At 51.0% G+C, this 15,414-nt stretch overlaps 1 protein-coding gene across 6 annotated transcripts in view; it reads left to right on the plus strand.

The window, feature by feature from the left end:
* Positions 1–15,414, plus strand: part of GFRA2 (GDNF family receptor alpha 2) — a 94,141-nt gene that overhangs the window by 30,537 nt on the left and 48,190 nt on the right. For all 6 annotated transcript variants that reach the window (XM_032288393.1, XM_032288397.1, XM_032288398.1 and 3 more), the window contains one exon: positions 10,503–10,857. In XM_032288393.1, coding sequence (XP_032144284.1) covers positions 10,503–10,857 — 355 coding nt within the window. The remainder of the gene's footprint in view (positions 1–10,502; positions 10,858–15,414) is intronic.

Here is a 15,414-nt window from a genome sequence, read left to right on the forward strand (position 1 = left end):
GAGGTGACAGTCATCCAGCATGAGGTTGGAGGTGACAGTCATCCAGCAAGAGGTGGGGAGGTGACAGTCATCCAGCAAGAGGTTGGAGGTGACAGTCATCCAGCATGAGGTTGGAGGAGACAGTCATCCAGGCTGACGTGTGGAGGTGACAGTCATCCAGCATGAGGTGTGGAGGTGACAGTCATCCAGCATGAAGTTGGAGGTAGTGGTCAGGGTGGCTTTAACCCTACAGGGAAGGCTGGGGTTAGGGGCAACTCCCTGGAGCCTCTGCTTCTGGCCCCTCCCTTTCTCTACCTGCCCTTCCTGTCTTTCTTGTAGCCCTGCTGAGAGCTTATTTATTCTACATCTCATTGTGAGTTGCCTCTCCAGTCACCCTTATGCCCCTAATTACTTGGGGTGTCAGTTGACTGTCCTCCTTTTTGAAACTCTTGCCTTCCACGAAATCAGTGTCTCTTGATTTGCCTCCAGCTCAAGGTCCATTCCTTTCTGGCCTCCATTGAATAAATGGAGCTGTCCTGACTTCTTTCCTCCTCTTCGTTCTCATCCCCAACCCAGGGATCCTCACTGAGTTATGTGGCTTTCCATAGCCTCCAGTGTCAACCATGCCAAATTTTGTGCCTTTAGCCCAGATCTCTTTCCTGAACTCCAGGCTTGTGGACCCTTCTGCCTTTTCAACATCCCCCCTTTCTTTGACATCTAATAGTCATTTCAAACTTAACAAGTCAAAAATGGAATGGTCCATTTCTTTCTGCCTCTCTTCTTTCCTTCCAAATTTTTCCTTTTTTCTGAAATGATATCTCCATCCACTTGGTACTCAGCCCAAAAATCCAAGAGGTTTTCTTGATTTCTCTGCCTCCTGTCACTCAAAATATAAGCAATCCTACTGGCTTTATCTCTAAATTTTATGCAAAATGGGCTCACTTTTTGCCCTCTCTGCAGTCACCACCTCACCCAAGCCTCCACTAGCTTACTGCTGCTGAGACAGCCTGTGACTGGTCTCCTTCCTGCCTCCCACCCTCAGTTCCTTGTGTCAGTGGATGAGGTCATGTGCCTCCCTCCTTAATGCTCTCCAGCGCTTTGCATTTTAGAATAAAATCTGAAGTTCTTACCTGTCCCCCAAGGTTTCCCCTGACTGACCCTCTGACTTCTACTTCCTCTAACTTACTGCCTCCTCCAGGAAGCTCTGGCAACCTTACCCTTCCTTTTGACTAGGAATGTGCCAAGCTCATGGGTGTCTCAGAACCTTCGTGCTTGCTCTTCCTTTGGCTTGGAATTCTCTTACCTTGTGTGTGTGTGTGTGTGTGTGTGTGCGTGTGCGTGTGCGTGTGCGTGTGTGTGTGTGTGTGTGTGTGCGTGCGTGCGCGCGCGTGCTCCATTCCTGCCCGTCGTTTTAGTCATTCTACTTCAACTTGATGTCACCTCCTTGGAAAGGCCTTCCCTCATTCCTTGGTCATTCTCTCTCTCTTTTTTTTTTTTTTTTTTTCCGAGACGGAGTCTTGCTCTGTTGCCCATGATAGAGTGCAGTGGCACAATCTCAGCTCACTGCAACCTCCACCTCCTGGGTTCAAGTGATTCTTCTGCCTCAGCCTCCTGAGTAGCTGGGATTACAGGCATGCCACCACTCTTGGCTAATTTTTGTATTTTTAGTAGAGATGGGTTTCGCTGTATTGGCCAGGCTGGTCTTGAACTCCTGACCTCCAGTGATCCACCCGCCTCAGCCTTCCAAAGTGTTGTAGTTATAGGCATGAACCACCATGTGCAGCCAGTCATTCTCTTAAATTCCCTTATTTTTCTTTCTTTAAATTATTTATCTTGAAACAGAGCCTTGCTCTGTTGCCCAGGCTGGAGTGCAATGGTATGATCTTGGCACTCTGCAACCTCTGCCTCCTGGATTCAAGCCATTCTCCTGCCTCAGTCTGCAACCTCCGCCTCCTGGGTTCAAGCCATTCTCCTGCCTCAGCCTCCTGAGTAGCTGGGATTGCAGGTGTGTGCCAAAACACCCGGCTTACTTTTGTAATTTTAGTAAAGACAGAATTTTGCCATGTTGACAAGGCTGATCTCTAATTCCTGGCCTCCAGTGATCCAGCCACCTTGGCCTCCCAAAGTTTTGGCATTACAGGTGTGAGCCACCATGCCAGACCTTATTTATGTATGTATGTACGTATGTTTGTACGTATGTGTTTACTACCAGTCTTACTCTCACTAGAGTGAAAGCTGCAGGAGAGGGACGATTCTTTCTTTCCTGCACACCGCTGGATTTTAGGGCCTGGCATGTAGTCGATATGAAAGTATTTGTTGACCAGCTGCTAATGCAGGGACTCAGGTTCTGCTCCTGGAGAGGTGGGGGTGTGGTTGAGTGTATTTGTGTGTGTGTGTGTGTGCACGTGTGCCTCGGTGTGTACATACGCGGTTGAGTTTGCACAGGACCACAGTGGGCTCCTTTTAGCCTGCCATGGTGGACCTGTAGCTCCGGCTGGAAGGACCCAGGTGAGACAGCAGGGCTTTCCCTGGCCCTCCATCCCTCAGAATCTTGCACTACTGCATTGGGTAGGCAAGCGGGAGAGGCACAAAATGTAAGCTATTATGCAGTTCAAAATTTGTCATCATTCAGGTGAAGAAATGAGACCCAGAGAGGGACAAAGATTTACCTGGGGACTTCTTCAGCTTGGAGAAGCAGAGACAGAATTAGGATCCACGTTCTTTAACTGCCAGTTAAGTAGTAGGGCTCCACATCTTGGCACAGGGGCCCAGGGTGAGCTCAGGGACAGACATTGTGGCTACAAATGGCATGAGGGGCAGTTTTCTCTGGGACAGGAAGGGCGGTTAAAACGCTTGGGTCTCGGCCGGGTGCGGTGGCTCACTGCTGTAATCCCAGCACTTTGGGAGGCCGAGGTGGATGGATCACAAGGTCAGGAGATCGAGACCATCCTGGCTAACATGGTGAAACCCTGTCTCTACTAAAATAAAATAAATTAGCCAGGCATGGGGGCATGCACCTGTAGTCCCAGTTTCTCTGGGGGGCTGAGGCAGGGGAATTGCTTGAACCTGGGAGGTAGAGGTTGCAGTGAGCCAAGATTGCACCATTGCACTCCAGCTTGGCAACAGAGCAAGACCCCGTCTCAAAAAAACGCAAAATAAACAAACAAAAAACCACCTGGATCCCCATTGGCTGGGAAGCTTTATAGGATGGTGACCCTCTCCTTTCTGCCCACGGGCTCATTTGCGATTGGAAAGTCTACCTGAAAGACCCTCTCTGTTGGGAGGTGGCAGAGGGGGATGAAACAGTTGGGCAGTGTGCTTAGGTGACAATAGATGGCCACAGACCACCCTCTGTGAAGGGCGGGTTTGCTAAATTGTGTGCTGGGTGAAGTGTGTGTGTGTTTGGGGAGTGGGCCAAGGGCAGCCCCGCCCCTCTCCTAAGCATTGGTTCTCTGTCTTTGGAAGGTGGCCTCAGAATTGCAGGGAGCTTGTGAAATCCAGATGCCCGAGTGCCAGCCACAGAGCTCTTGACTCGGTGGGGCCTGTGAGTCACAAACACACCAGAGGTCAAGCACCTTTCTCTAAACCAATGACTTTCCTCTGAGTGCATTCTGTGCCACTGCCAGAATGGGAGATGGGGCCAAGGAATACGTATTTTTAAAAAATTTGTTGCATTGTAATGCATTAGAAAAATTCAGAACTGATGTAGGTGTTATCATTTAGGATAAATCTAGATAGGTATTGAAAAATTTCAAAGGTGAATCAATGAGGAATTAAGCACATTCATTATTTAAGAATTAAGGGATTTAGGCTGAGTTTGGTGGCTCATGCCTGTAATCCCAGCACTTTGGGAGGCCAAGGCAGGCGGATCACTTGAGGCCAGGAGTTCGAGACCACCCTGACCAACATGGCAAAACCCTGTCTCTACTAAAAAAATACACACACACACAAATAGCCAGGTGTGGTAGCAGGCACCTGTAATCCCAGCTACTTGGGAGACTGAGGCAGGAGAATCACTTGAACCTGGGAGGTGGAGGCTGCAGTGAGCTGAGATGGTGCCACTGGACTCCAGCATGGGCGACAGAGAGAAACTCTGTCTCAAACAAACAAAAAAACAGAAGAAGAATTAAGGGATTTAAAGAAAAGTTAATTAAACATTAGTAGAGGTGGTGCTGTTAATGTGGCCAAAACGAGATAGGGAACTGAAATTAGGTAAACACAGCTAGATATAAGTCAAATAAATATTTAAAGAATATGAGTTTAAACAGCGCTCCTATGCCTACCTTCAGAGCATGGGGGGTTCCACTGTCTGGAACCACAGCCCAGTGGGGCAGATGGGCTCTTGGCTCAGGGCAGCACCCCAGGAATTAACAGGAGAGGCTGGGCTGGGTGCGGCCGGGGCAGGGCAGATGGGGAGGCTGAGCTGCAGCCCCTTCTGGCCGTGCAGCCCCCAGCTGGCCTGCCCCTCTGCTGCTGGCTGTGCTCCCCTACTGGCTATACTCCCTGGGCCTGGCCCTCACCCAGGGAGGAGGAGAGGCGGAGATAAGAAGCCAGAGAGTGTCCCCTGGGGCTGGGAGTGGAGGTGGGGCGCTGGGAAGATGACTTAACTGAGGTTTTGGAGAAGGCCAAGTGTGGTTAAATCCCGCCTCCCTCTCCCTTGGGCAGCTGTTTACCATTTACTCCTTGGCCATCAAGGCTGCTCTCGGCAGGCCTGGGAGACCCACAGGGGTGGAGCTGGAGCATGTGTTGAGTTCAGGCTCTCCAGGGCCAGCCCAGGCCTGGGATAAATTCCTAGCTCCCGGATCCTTCTCAGGTCTTGTGTGGTTTCAGCTGTTAGTGCAGGGATTGGCGCAGGGAGATGGAGGGGGCTGGGTTTCCTGAATCCCCATTCCCTGCCCTTTGCACATTTTAGTACAGGGACTGTAGCCCCAGTGCCAGGCGAGAATTGTGAGGGGTCTTGGCCGGTGAAGTTCGTGTTTAGAATCTTCCACCTCCTTCTTCCCAATGGGGACTTGCCTTCTGGACAGGAGGGCCAGGAGCCTTAGGTGGATGGCAGGGCAGGGGCTGACTCTGAAGGGGTGTGCATCTGGCTAGCCTGCTGCAGATGGCAGTGGCTGGCCCTGTGCCAAGCCCTGACCCAGTCATCTCCCTCATGATGAAAATGCAGCGCAGGCTGCCTCTTTGGCGAGGTGCTTGGCAGAGCCTCAGAGCCCAGGCCCGCTCCTGGGGGCCTTTCTCTCATCATCCGGCCCACTCGAACCCAGTTCCTGCCGGGAGGATCAGAGGGGGCATCTTCCTGGTAACCAGGTAGGAGCTGCGTTTCTTGATTTTTTGTTTCCTAGGACATTTACCAAGTTTTGGGCCAGGAGTTTACATGTCCTGCCTCTAGCAAAAGCTTTCACTATTCAAGCTCCAAATGGAAGTCACGGAGGCTATAATTACACCAGCACTAGCTCAGGAACCTGCTGAGAGGAGTGGGAACGCAGCACCTGGGGAACCTGGAGGCAGCCACAGGCCTAAATTAGCTGCCTTTCCCCTTGCAGTTGCTAACCTCCTCTCTGGGGTCCCTCCTGTTGCCTCTGCTCCACTGCTGGCCTGGGAGAACTTGTCCTTTAGAGACAGTGTCCCCACAATAGTCCTTGTGTTAACAGGCATTCTGGGGTCCTTCTATACTGGGAAGAATGGTTTGGTAGCAACTTAAGGAACTGCCCGAGAGGCCACTCAACCCCACGTGGCTGAAGGCCCCTGTCTTGGCTATCCTTGCCTTGACATCCATGTACAGTCGTATTGAATTGCTGCAGTTCCTCCTGGTGGTTGCCCCTGCTCCCGTTTCTGCATGGGACCCTTTTTCTGCTGTCTTTGCTTCCTCTGAGTCCTCCTGCAGGTTTTAGCAGAGATGTCAGTGCTTCCAGGACCCCCCAAAATCTGGACAGGATGCTTTTCTCTCTGCACCCTGACTTCCCTGACACAGAACTCAACATCGGCATGGTTACTTCTCTGTCCCTAGCTGTGTCTCAGGCAGGGTTGCAGCCTCAGTGTCTGGGGAAGTGCCTGGCACATAATAGGTCCTCAATAAAGATATATTAATGGATTGAATAGGAAAACAAACCTGGATTCTTTTTCGGCCTTAATTTCCCTTAGCTTCCTTTTTTTTTTTTTTTTTTTTTTAGTAAAAGGCTTATTATTTTTTAAGAGTGGCTTTAGGTTCATAGCCAAATTGAGAGGAAGGTACAGAGAGTTCTCATCTACCCCCTACTCTTCCCCAGGCACGGCCTCCCCCACTGTCAGCATCCCTCCGCAGAGGGATGCATTTGTTACAGTTCTTGAGCCTACACTGACACATCATTAGTAGGCAAAGCCTGATACAATGTACAACTCTTGTACGTTCCACGGGTTTGGACAAACATCCAATGGCGTCCAGAGCAGTTTCAGTGCCCTAAAAATCCTCCATGCTCTGCCTCTTCCTCCCCGACTCCCCACTGACTCCTGGCAGCCACTGATCTCACTGTTTTCCCTTTTTCAGAGTGTCATACTGTTAGAATCATAGGGTGTGATGTGTCTCCTTTCATGTAAGCTTTCTCTACATCCTTTCATGACTTGATAGCTTATTTCCTTTTATCACAGAATAATATTCCATTGTCTGGATGTACCCTCCCTCTTTTATTTTTACAACAAAAAGAGAGGGCACTTTTCTGTTTCTGCCTTTAAAGGGCTATTGTTGGTCAGGCACGGTGGCTCATACCTGCAATCCCAGCACTTTGGGAGGCCGAGGCGGGTGGATCACCTGAGATCATGAGTTTGAGACCAGTTGGCCAACATGGCGAAACCTTGTCTCTCCTGAAAATACAAAAATTATCTGGGTGTAGTGACAGGTGCCTTTAATTCCAGCCACTTAGGAGGCTGAGACAGGAGAATTGCCTGAAACCAGGAGGCAGAGGTTGCAGTGAGCTGAGATGGTGCCATCGCACTGCAGCCTGGGCAACAAGAGCAAAACTCAGACTCAAAAAAAAGGGGGCTGTTGTTGGCTAGACAAGGTATTGGGGTGAGTGGCTCTATCTTCGTTGATCATCCCCCAAGTTTCAGGGCTGGGCCGGGCCTCACATGGTCCTATATTGATCACTCTTGCCTACTCTGCGTCATTTTGCTTGCTTACTATTGTTCAACATTTTTTGAGCACTTACTGTAAAACAGACACTGGCCTAAATACATTTATTCCATCACCCCTTAAATACCTATTGCATAGCACCTGCGTGTCAAACACTGGCTCCTTGGGCTGTAGCGCTGAGCACAGTCCTGCCTTTCTGGAACTTGTATTTGATAGAAACAAACAAATGAGTACGTGAGTACATACCATGGCAGATGGCGATGAGTGGCATGGGAAAAATAGGTCAGAGTAGGGGGTACATGGAAGGTGCATGGGGCATTGTTACTACGTGTGGGGAGGTTAGGAAGGACTCGCATACTAGGTAACATTTGAGCAGAGTCTTGAAGTAGATGAGGAGAGTGGTCGTGTGGCTGTGGTGGGGAGGGAGAGACCTCCAGGCCAAGAGGCCAGGCCGTGATGGGTGTGTTCCAGGAAGGGCGAGGAGGCTGGGGTGGCTGGATTCGAGTGAAATGAGCCAGGAGAAAGGAATAGGAGATGAGGCCATATACAGCTGTGCTGGCTGATGGAAATGTAATATGCATCATGTATATAATTCTGCGTTTGCTTGTAATCACAAAGAAAAAAGAAACAGGTGAAATTATTTTTATTACTACATTTGTTTAACATCATAGATCCCAAATTTAAAAAAATTATTAATGAGATACTTTACATTATCTTTTTCTTTTCTTTCTTTTTTTTTTTTTTTTGAGACAGAGTCTCCCTTTGTTGCCCCAGCTGGAGTGCAATGGTACCATCTTGGTTCCCTGCAACCTCTGCGTCCCGGGTTCAAGTGACTCTCCTGCCTCAGCCTCCTGTGTAGCTGGTTGAAGTCTACCATGTGTCACCACGCCCAGCTAATTTTTGTATTTTTAGTAGAGATGGGGTTTTACCATGTTGGCCAGGCTGGCCTCAAACTCCTTACCTCAAGTGATCTGCTTGCCCTGGCCTCCCAAAGTGCTGGGATTATAGGCATGAGCCCCATGCCCAGCCTACATTATTTTTTTCTTATCACATTTTCAAAATCTGGTGTGTGTTTCAAGGCCTTGTGTAAACATGTGAAATGCCCTACCCACATTTCAGGTTCCACGGCCATGTGTGGTGAGTGGACAGCAGTTCAGACAGCACAAATTGTCCTGCCGTAGCAAATCGGACAGCACACACATAGAGCTGTGCAGGCCATGCTAAGGCCCCCGGAATGAGATGGGGAATCCATGGGGGGCTTTGGAGCCTGAGAGCAATGGCTCTCTGCCTTAGGTTCTAGAAGGTTCTCTCCAGCTGCTGTGATGAGAGATTGTCATGAGGTGGGGTATGCGGGCAGAGGGCAGAGCAGGAGGCTGGGGAAGAAGGCTCTGAACAGGCACAGTGTCAGTGGTTCGGACCCAGGTGGCAGCAGAGGCGGTGGTGAGAAGTGGCTGGATTCTGGCTGTGTTTCAAAGGTAGAGCTGCCAGGGCGTGTGAATATGAGAGGAGTCAAGGAAGCACTGGGAGTCTTGGCGTGGGCTGCTGGAAGGATGCGGTAATGTTTCCAGCAGGATAAGGAAGACTGTCAGAGGTGGAGAGAATCCCCAGGTTTTGAGGGGAAATCTGGGTTTGGGTTTGGATGTTTTGGATGTGTTAGCATGAGATTCAGGTATTAGGCTTGCAGCAAGAGGTGTTGAGTTGGCAGGTGGACAGATGAGTCTGGGGCTTAGGGCAGAGGTCTCATCTGGGGGTTTAAATCTGGGAGTTGGACGTGCAGTGATGATGTTTCAGGCCATGAGATGAGCCACGAGTTCCAGGGAGCAGGTGCATGTAGAGAAAAGGAGGCTGAGCCCTGGATATAGAAGATGATGGGGACAGCAAAGCAGCCTGAGCAGGAGACTGGAGAGGCAGCAGGGAGCCCTGCAGAGAGTGGGAGGCACAGGAGAGGAATGGGCTGTGTCTAGTGCTGCTGATGGGCTGAGGAAGATGAGGCCGGTAGATTCCTGAGCATCCATCAGATGAGGCCAAACGCCAGGCTGAAGCGGGTCCAAGGGAGAACAGGAGGAGAGCAAGGGGCAGCTGGCATAGACAACTCGATTGAGGGGTTTTGCTTTAAAGGGGAGCAGAAAAATGGGGTGGTAGCTTGAGAGGTGTGTGTGGTCACAAGGACGTCCTTTTTTAATTGAAGATGGTGATGTAATACCTGATGGGAGTGGTCTAGAAGACAGCAAAATTATGATGTAGGGGAGACAGAAAAAAATGAGCTATTGCATTCATGCTCACAAAGACCCTATGTGGTAGGTACTAATTTGCAGATAAGGAAACTGAAGCAAAGGTTCAGCCATTTGTCCCAGGTCATGCAGCCAGTGAGTATCAGGTCCAGGAGTTGAATGCTGATGGCTGAGTTCTAGAATGCTCAGTTTTGGCTTGTGTGCTCTTCTGCCTCTTGGTTTCCTGGCTGGAGTTGTGAGCTCTTCCAGAGTGGCCCCTCCTCTTGCCCTTTTATATCCAACATGGCACCCAGCAGGGGGCTGTGCAGAGGTAGGACCTCATCCGTCTTTAATGGCCAAGTGATTAGAACAGTAGGAACTGTGTGCTGGAAGTGCTCAGTCACTGGGCCCACATGAAAGGGACGTGTGGCCTCAGCCTCCCTCACCCCCAGTCTTTCCCACCACCCACCTGGGTCTGGCATGGAGAGAGTGGTGCTCAGGAAATACTGGGAAGCATTTGGGGCGGATGAAGAATGGATGAGGAACGCTGATGGTTCTCACTGGCATAACTGTGCTATTGGGTGTGACTCGGGTACCTGTGCTGGGCAACCTTGGGCAGGCCCCTTGCCCGGTTGGTGCTTCAGTTTCCTTATCTGTAAGATAACAAGGCTGGGTTAGGGGATCTCCCATCTGGCTCTCACCAGAATGACTCGGGAGGTCATGTGTGTGCTGTCTGCACCCAGGCTGCTGAAGATCGCATCATGAGCATCCTCTGACCCCAAGTGCCAGGGTCCTGCTGGTGGGTGCACAGGATCCCCATCGTTGTATGGTCCTGAGCCAGTCACTTTATTTCCCATATTTGTAAACAGGGCCTTACACATCTAGTTGCTTGCCTTTTAGGCTTGTGATGAGTTTTAAGGCCACCGTTGCCCTAGATCGCCATGGTACAGCTCGCCCTGCACCAGGCGTTTCCTAGGCACTCCCTCAACCTGTCTATTAACTCCTTGAATTAATTAATTAAACTCCTAACCACAGCTTTAGGAGATAGGTCCTGTGAAGTGATCCCCATTTCACAGATGGGGAAACTGAGGCACAGAATGGGTATATGGAAGCATATTGAGTACTGGGAGACACCTCCCAGCGAGGGGGCAGCTGCATCTTCCTTATGCCCGTGTGGCCTCTGACCTGCAGTCGTGTTCCTTCTCTAGGGACAGGGGCAGACCCAGTGGTCAGCGCCAAGAGCAACCATTGCCTGGATGCTGCCAAGGCCTGCAACCTGAATGACAACTGCAAGAAGCTGCGCTCCTCCTACATTTCCATCTGCAACCGCGAGATCTCGCCCACCGAGCGCTGCAATCGCCGCAAGTGCCACAAGGCCCTGCGCCAGTTCTTCGACCGGGTGCCCAGCGAGTTCACCTACCGCATGCTCTTCTGCTCCTGCCAAGACCTGGCGTGTGCCGAGCGCCGCCGGCAAACCATCCTGCCCAGCTGCTCCTACGAGGACAAGGAGAAGCCCAACTGCCTGGACCTGCGTGGTGTGTGCCGGACTGACCACCTGTGCCGGTGAGCGCTGTGGCAGCCCCGGGGGTGCTGGCAGGAGGGGGCTCACGTCGCCAGGCTGTGCTTTCCTTTCTCTTCATTCTTTGAGGTGCATTGAATTATGACCCTGAGTCCAGCAGAAAGGGTGTCAGAAAGGGCAAAACTGACTTGGACATGTGCAAAATGAATTGTCCATTTCATTCATTCATCCATCCATCTACTTCTTTATTCATTCATTTGTTCATTCGTTCACTCAGAACAGGTTTATCTTTTGCTTACTCTGTGCTCAGCTTCAGAAACCAAAATGAGCAACCCACAGAGCTTGTAATTTAAAACCATAGACTCCTAGAGCCTTGGGATAAGGGACTTTTGGGTGCAGTGGCTCATGCCTATAATCCAAGTGACTCAGGAGACTGAGGCAGGAGGATCACTTGAGGCCAGGAGTTGAGACCAGGCTGTACAACATAGCAAGATTCAGTCTCTACCAAAATGAGGGAAAGACTGAAAGATGAAACAACTGGCAAGTTACAGAGCAAGTAGCTTGTCGAAGGTCACATAGTCATAGCTTTCGGAGGGGGTTTCCAGCTAAACTGCTTGCTTTCCAGTATTATTTAGTGCTCCAGACTAAAATAGTGACTGTGGGTATGGAGAAAACTGGGTTATTTCAGAGGAGATTGAGAGGTAGCCTTGATAGGAGTAGGTGGCTGGCTGAAAGTCACCTGGAGATAGAACCCTGGTGGCAAGAACTGTTTTGGTTTTGTTTACTCCATGCCCTGTCCTGCATGTAGACCCTGGCACGTGGTGAACATTCCATTAGGTTACTTGAATGGATAAATGGATGGTGTCTGGAAGTTTCCTGGTTGAGTAACTCTAGGGAGATGGAGCCATTCAGGGGGGTGGTATTGGACATGCAGCATTTGATGGGGTTGGGGGACAGCTGCCACCTTCACAGCGACATCTAGGGGGCACTTGGACTTGTGGATCTTGATCTCAGTAATGAGGCTGGAAAGAAGAGATGGGTTTGGGAGCTATTGGGTACTTTGTTGGTGATTAAAGCCATGGAAGTAAATGAGATGGCCTAAGAGGGGTTGGTAGAGCTCAGGAGGGAGTCTAGGCTGGAGATGCCTGCAGATTTGGGCATTATCAGTGTTGAAGTGATAGGTGAAGGTTTGGAGCAGATGGTGGAGGCAGAAATCTACTGGAAACACCAGTGCTTAAGGGAGGGGCAAAGGAAGTGGGATATGAGACTAGAAGAGAAAGAGGTTTCAGAGGGAGGAGGTGACCAAGCTGTGGTGTCTCACAGAGTGTGTATACGTGTGTGTGCTTGTGTGTGTGTGTGTGTGCGTGTGCGTGTGTGTGTGTGTGTGTGTGTGTGTGTGTGTGATGGAAGATGGGCCGCAGTGGGCCCACTCCTGGCAGCAGAAGTAGAGGCTTTGGGTACAAACCACCTCTTCAGAAGGAAGCAGGGCCAGGGCCAGGGGCACAGAGAGACAAGAAATGGGGAGGGAGAGCTGGGGCCCTGTGCACGCACAAGGGGAAGCACTTCTTTGGTTTGCAGAACAGGCGCTCCTGGAGTTCACAGAAGGGCCTGATCCCAGAGCTAGCTGCAGGGCTCAGGGAAAGCTCTGTGAAGAAGGTGGGCTTTTCTCTTCTGCTTACTTCAAAAAATACATCCTGTGGCCGGCCTATACAAACTGATGGAGGCGACTGAAGATGAAGCTATACACATAATAATGAGGAGGGCCAGCCTTAGAAAGGAGGAGGGAGCAGATGCAGCCACGCTGTGAGCTCCGAGCTTCCTGGTTGCAGGGATAAAGGGGAGGCTTGATGGGCCACGTAACTCCCCAAACAGGGTAGACGGGAGCATGATTTGAGACACATTCGCTTCTTGTTCTGAATGCTAACATGACCTTGCGGGGCTGCGTCATACACAGCTGCGTGGAACGATGGAGCAGATGGGAACTGGGCCTTGAAGGAACTGGAAAAGACCAGCGTGAACCCAAGCCCAGGACCGAACCACAGGAGTGGGCCAGGCGCACTCAAAAGCTGGAGGATTGCAGGGGCCGGCGACGGGGCCAGTCATCAAGCCACTCAGGTGTCTGAACTACGCATCTTGGGCAGAGGAGTGGCTGGAACACCACACCCACTTTATTAATACGGCTTTAAGGAAGGACAGATAATGCGGCAATGTAGTGCGCGGCTCCTGTGGGGTCTGCAGGCCTGAGATGAGTGAATTTGGAGCAGGGTGACTCGTGGCTTGGAGAATGTCTGTGTCTGCTGAAGGAACCAGAAGCATTTTTTGTTTGTTTTGTTTTTCTGGAGGTGGGGGAAGCTAGGAAACAGGAGAATCAAGTGATACACTTCACACGGTGGAACCAGAGAGGGCATTTAAACAGGACTAAGTATTGGGAGGGTCAGGAATGAGGAATCCCGGGAGCGGAGGGCTGACAGTTTCTGAGGTGTGCTGAGCCAAGCAGATGAGCTCCGTGCCCTGGGATGTAAATGTAAACAACAGCGACTCCAGGACCCACAGACAGTGTCGTGTCTGGATTATTGAATTAGGTACATGGCTCATGTTAGGAGGCCTGGGGTCCTGAGTAGGAAATTTCTATTGCTCCGGGATGTGGCTGGGTGAGCTCCTGATCTTGAAGCAGGGCGTTCTTCCAATCCATCTCCCCGATCTCCTACCAACACGCCCATCTGCATGCAGATTTAAATGTGGTCCTGAAGAGGCAGGGAAGGAATGAGGGTGGAAGCTGCATTAGGAAGAGTCTGGCAGGGGCATGGAGAAAGGTCCTTTAGGGAACTTTGCACGTGATGGAGAGTCGAGGTTTGGGGTGGGGTGCATTGAGACGTGCGTCCAGAACGACAGAGACTGATACACGCAGACTGCAGGTGTGGAGGAGGTTGCTGCGGTGGTGCTCAGAGTCAGGGGACCTACCTTTACCCTTCACCTGTCTGGGGCTTCCTGCGTGGTCCTCGGTGGGCCCTTAAGTCACTCCTCGTGCCCTAGGGGTCTTTATCCATCAAATGAGGCTGCTGAACTGAGTCATCTCTAGGGACCCCCCAGGTCTTCTAAGTCTGTGGTTCTGATTCTGTTAAAGCAGTTTTCCTGTCTGCCTTCTCTCTCTGCTCCTGCCCTCTCCACTGGAGGTTATTTTACTGGAGAGATGAGCTCTTGGTATAAGGGGAAATGACCCGGCCAGCCTCATCAGGGTGGATGGTGTGGGAGCAGGTATTTGAAGGGCCCTTCTCACCTGGTCTGGGCCTGGAAGGAGAGGAGTGGCTTCTTTCCACACTCTTGCTGGCCTGACTTGCTGACCCAAGTGTTGCTGTCCCCAGCATCCTCAAAAGTGCTCAGGTGTCCTCTGGATACCCGTTGTCAGCATCAGAGGTGACAGGTGGCTCAAGAGGGGCACCTGGAGAGCAGGAAACCTGGTTGTGGCTCTCAACTGTGCCTGGGAAGGGGTGCACTTCTTCCTTTCCCTGGTTTGACTTCCTCCAGGTTTCTGCCCTCCAGGATGGGGATTGCAGGTGGAAATCTTCATTTTGAAAATGGGAGAGCCCAATGCCATGGTGTTTGCAGCAGGAATTGCAGAACCCCCAAACCTGCCTTTGCTGGTACTTTAATGAATGGAGCTGGCCTTGATGGGTGTCCTGGGAAAGCCTCTCTGGGCTTGCGACTCTGGAAGTGAGGCCCCAGCCCTTGGGCATCTCCTAGGAACGTGCCCATGCTACATGGCTGTGGCACCCAGCCCTGATGCAGCCAGGCCTGTTTGGTCCCCGTGGTCCTACCTCCTGCCGAGGGAGTTGGCCCAGAGATGCCCAGGCTTCTTGCTGGGTGAATCTTGGCCCAGGATTCTTGGGGGGAAGCTCTTCCAGAGCTGACCTCACCTGGCACTACATGAAAGCAAGCATGTTGATTCGCCGTGCGGCACACTGCCTGGCAGGCCTCGTCTGTCACCCGTTTGAGATTTAGCAGGCTCTGCATGCTGTCTTATTAAATGTCACTAATGATAAAGTGTTGGTGGTTTCCTTTGATCTAGGGTTTAAAGATGCCTTGGTTAAACAAGGCTATCTGCTTGCTGGGCCTCAGGGTTTTGGGAAGCACCTTTGAATCCTCCCATCATCCTTTGAACTCAGAGCAGTTTGGGGTCAGTGGCTGAGGATGGAGCCTCTGGGAGTGGAAGCTTTGGGCTCTACGGACAGTTTCACCTGGCTCTGAAGTTGTGTCTCGGGAACCTTGGCTCTGTCTTTGGCCTTTGTCTGGTTCATATCCCCTGAGCCTTAGGGCTGTGGACTTAAGCTAAGTGAGCATCTAGGGAAAGACCAGGAGAGCCGTTTTCTTTAAAGACTTCTGATAAGGAGCCTGGAAAGCCTGGAGAACTTCTTGGAATGAGTCCATGGCATTTGGCTAGATCCACTCGGCCCCCACAGTGGGCCAAGATCTACATTTTAAAAACATAGTCTTTTGGTTTTTACTCTGTCTGCTTATAGTCATTGCAAAGATGGTCTCAGATTGTGTGTGTGTGTGTGTGTGTGTGTGTGTGTGTGTGTGTGTGTGTGTGTGTGTGTGTGTGT

This window comes from Sapajus apella, unplaced genomic scaffold (assembly GCF_009761245.1).
Source record: "Sapajus apella isolate SASKATOON/1434 unplaced genomic scaffold, GSC_monkey_1.0 scaffold21, whole genome shotgun sequence".
Taxonomy (NCBI): domain Eukaryota; kingdom Metazoa; phylum Chordata; class Mammalia; order Primates; family Cebidae; genus Sapajus; species Sapajus apella.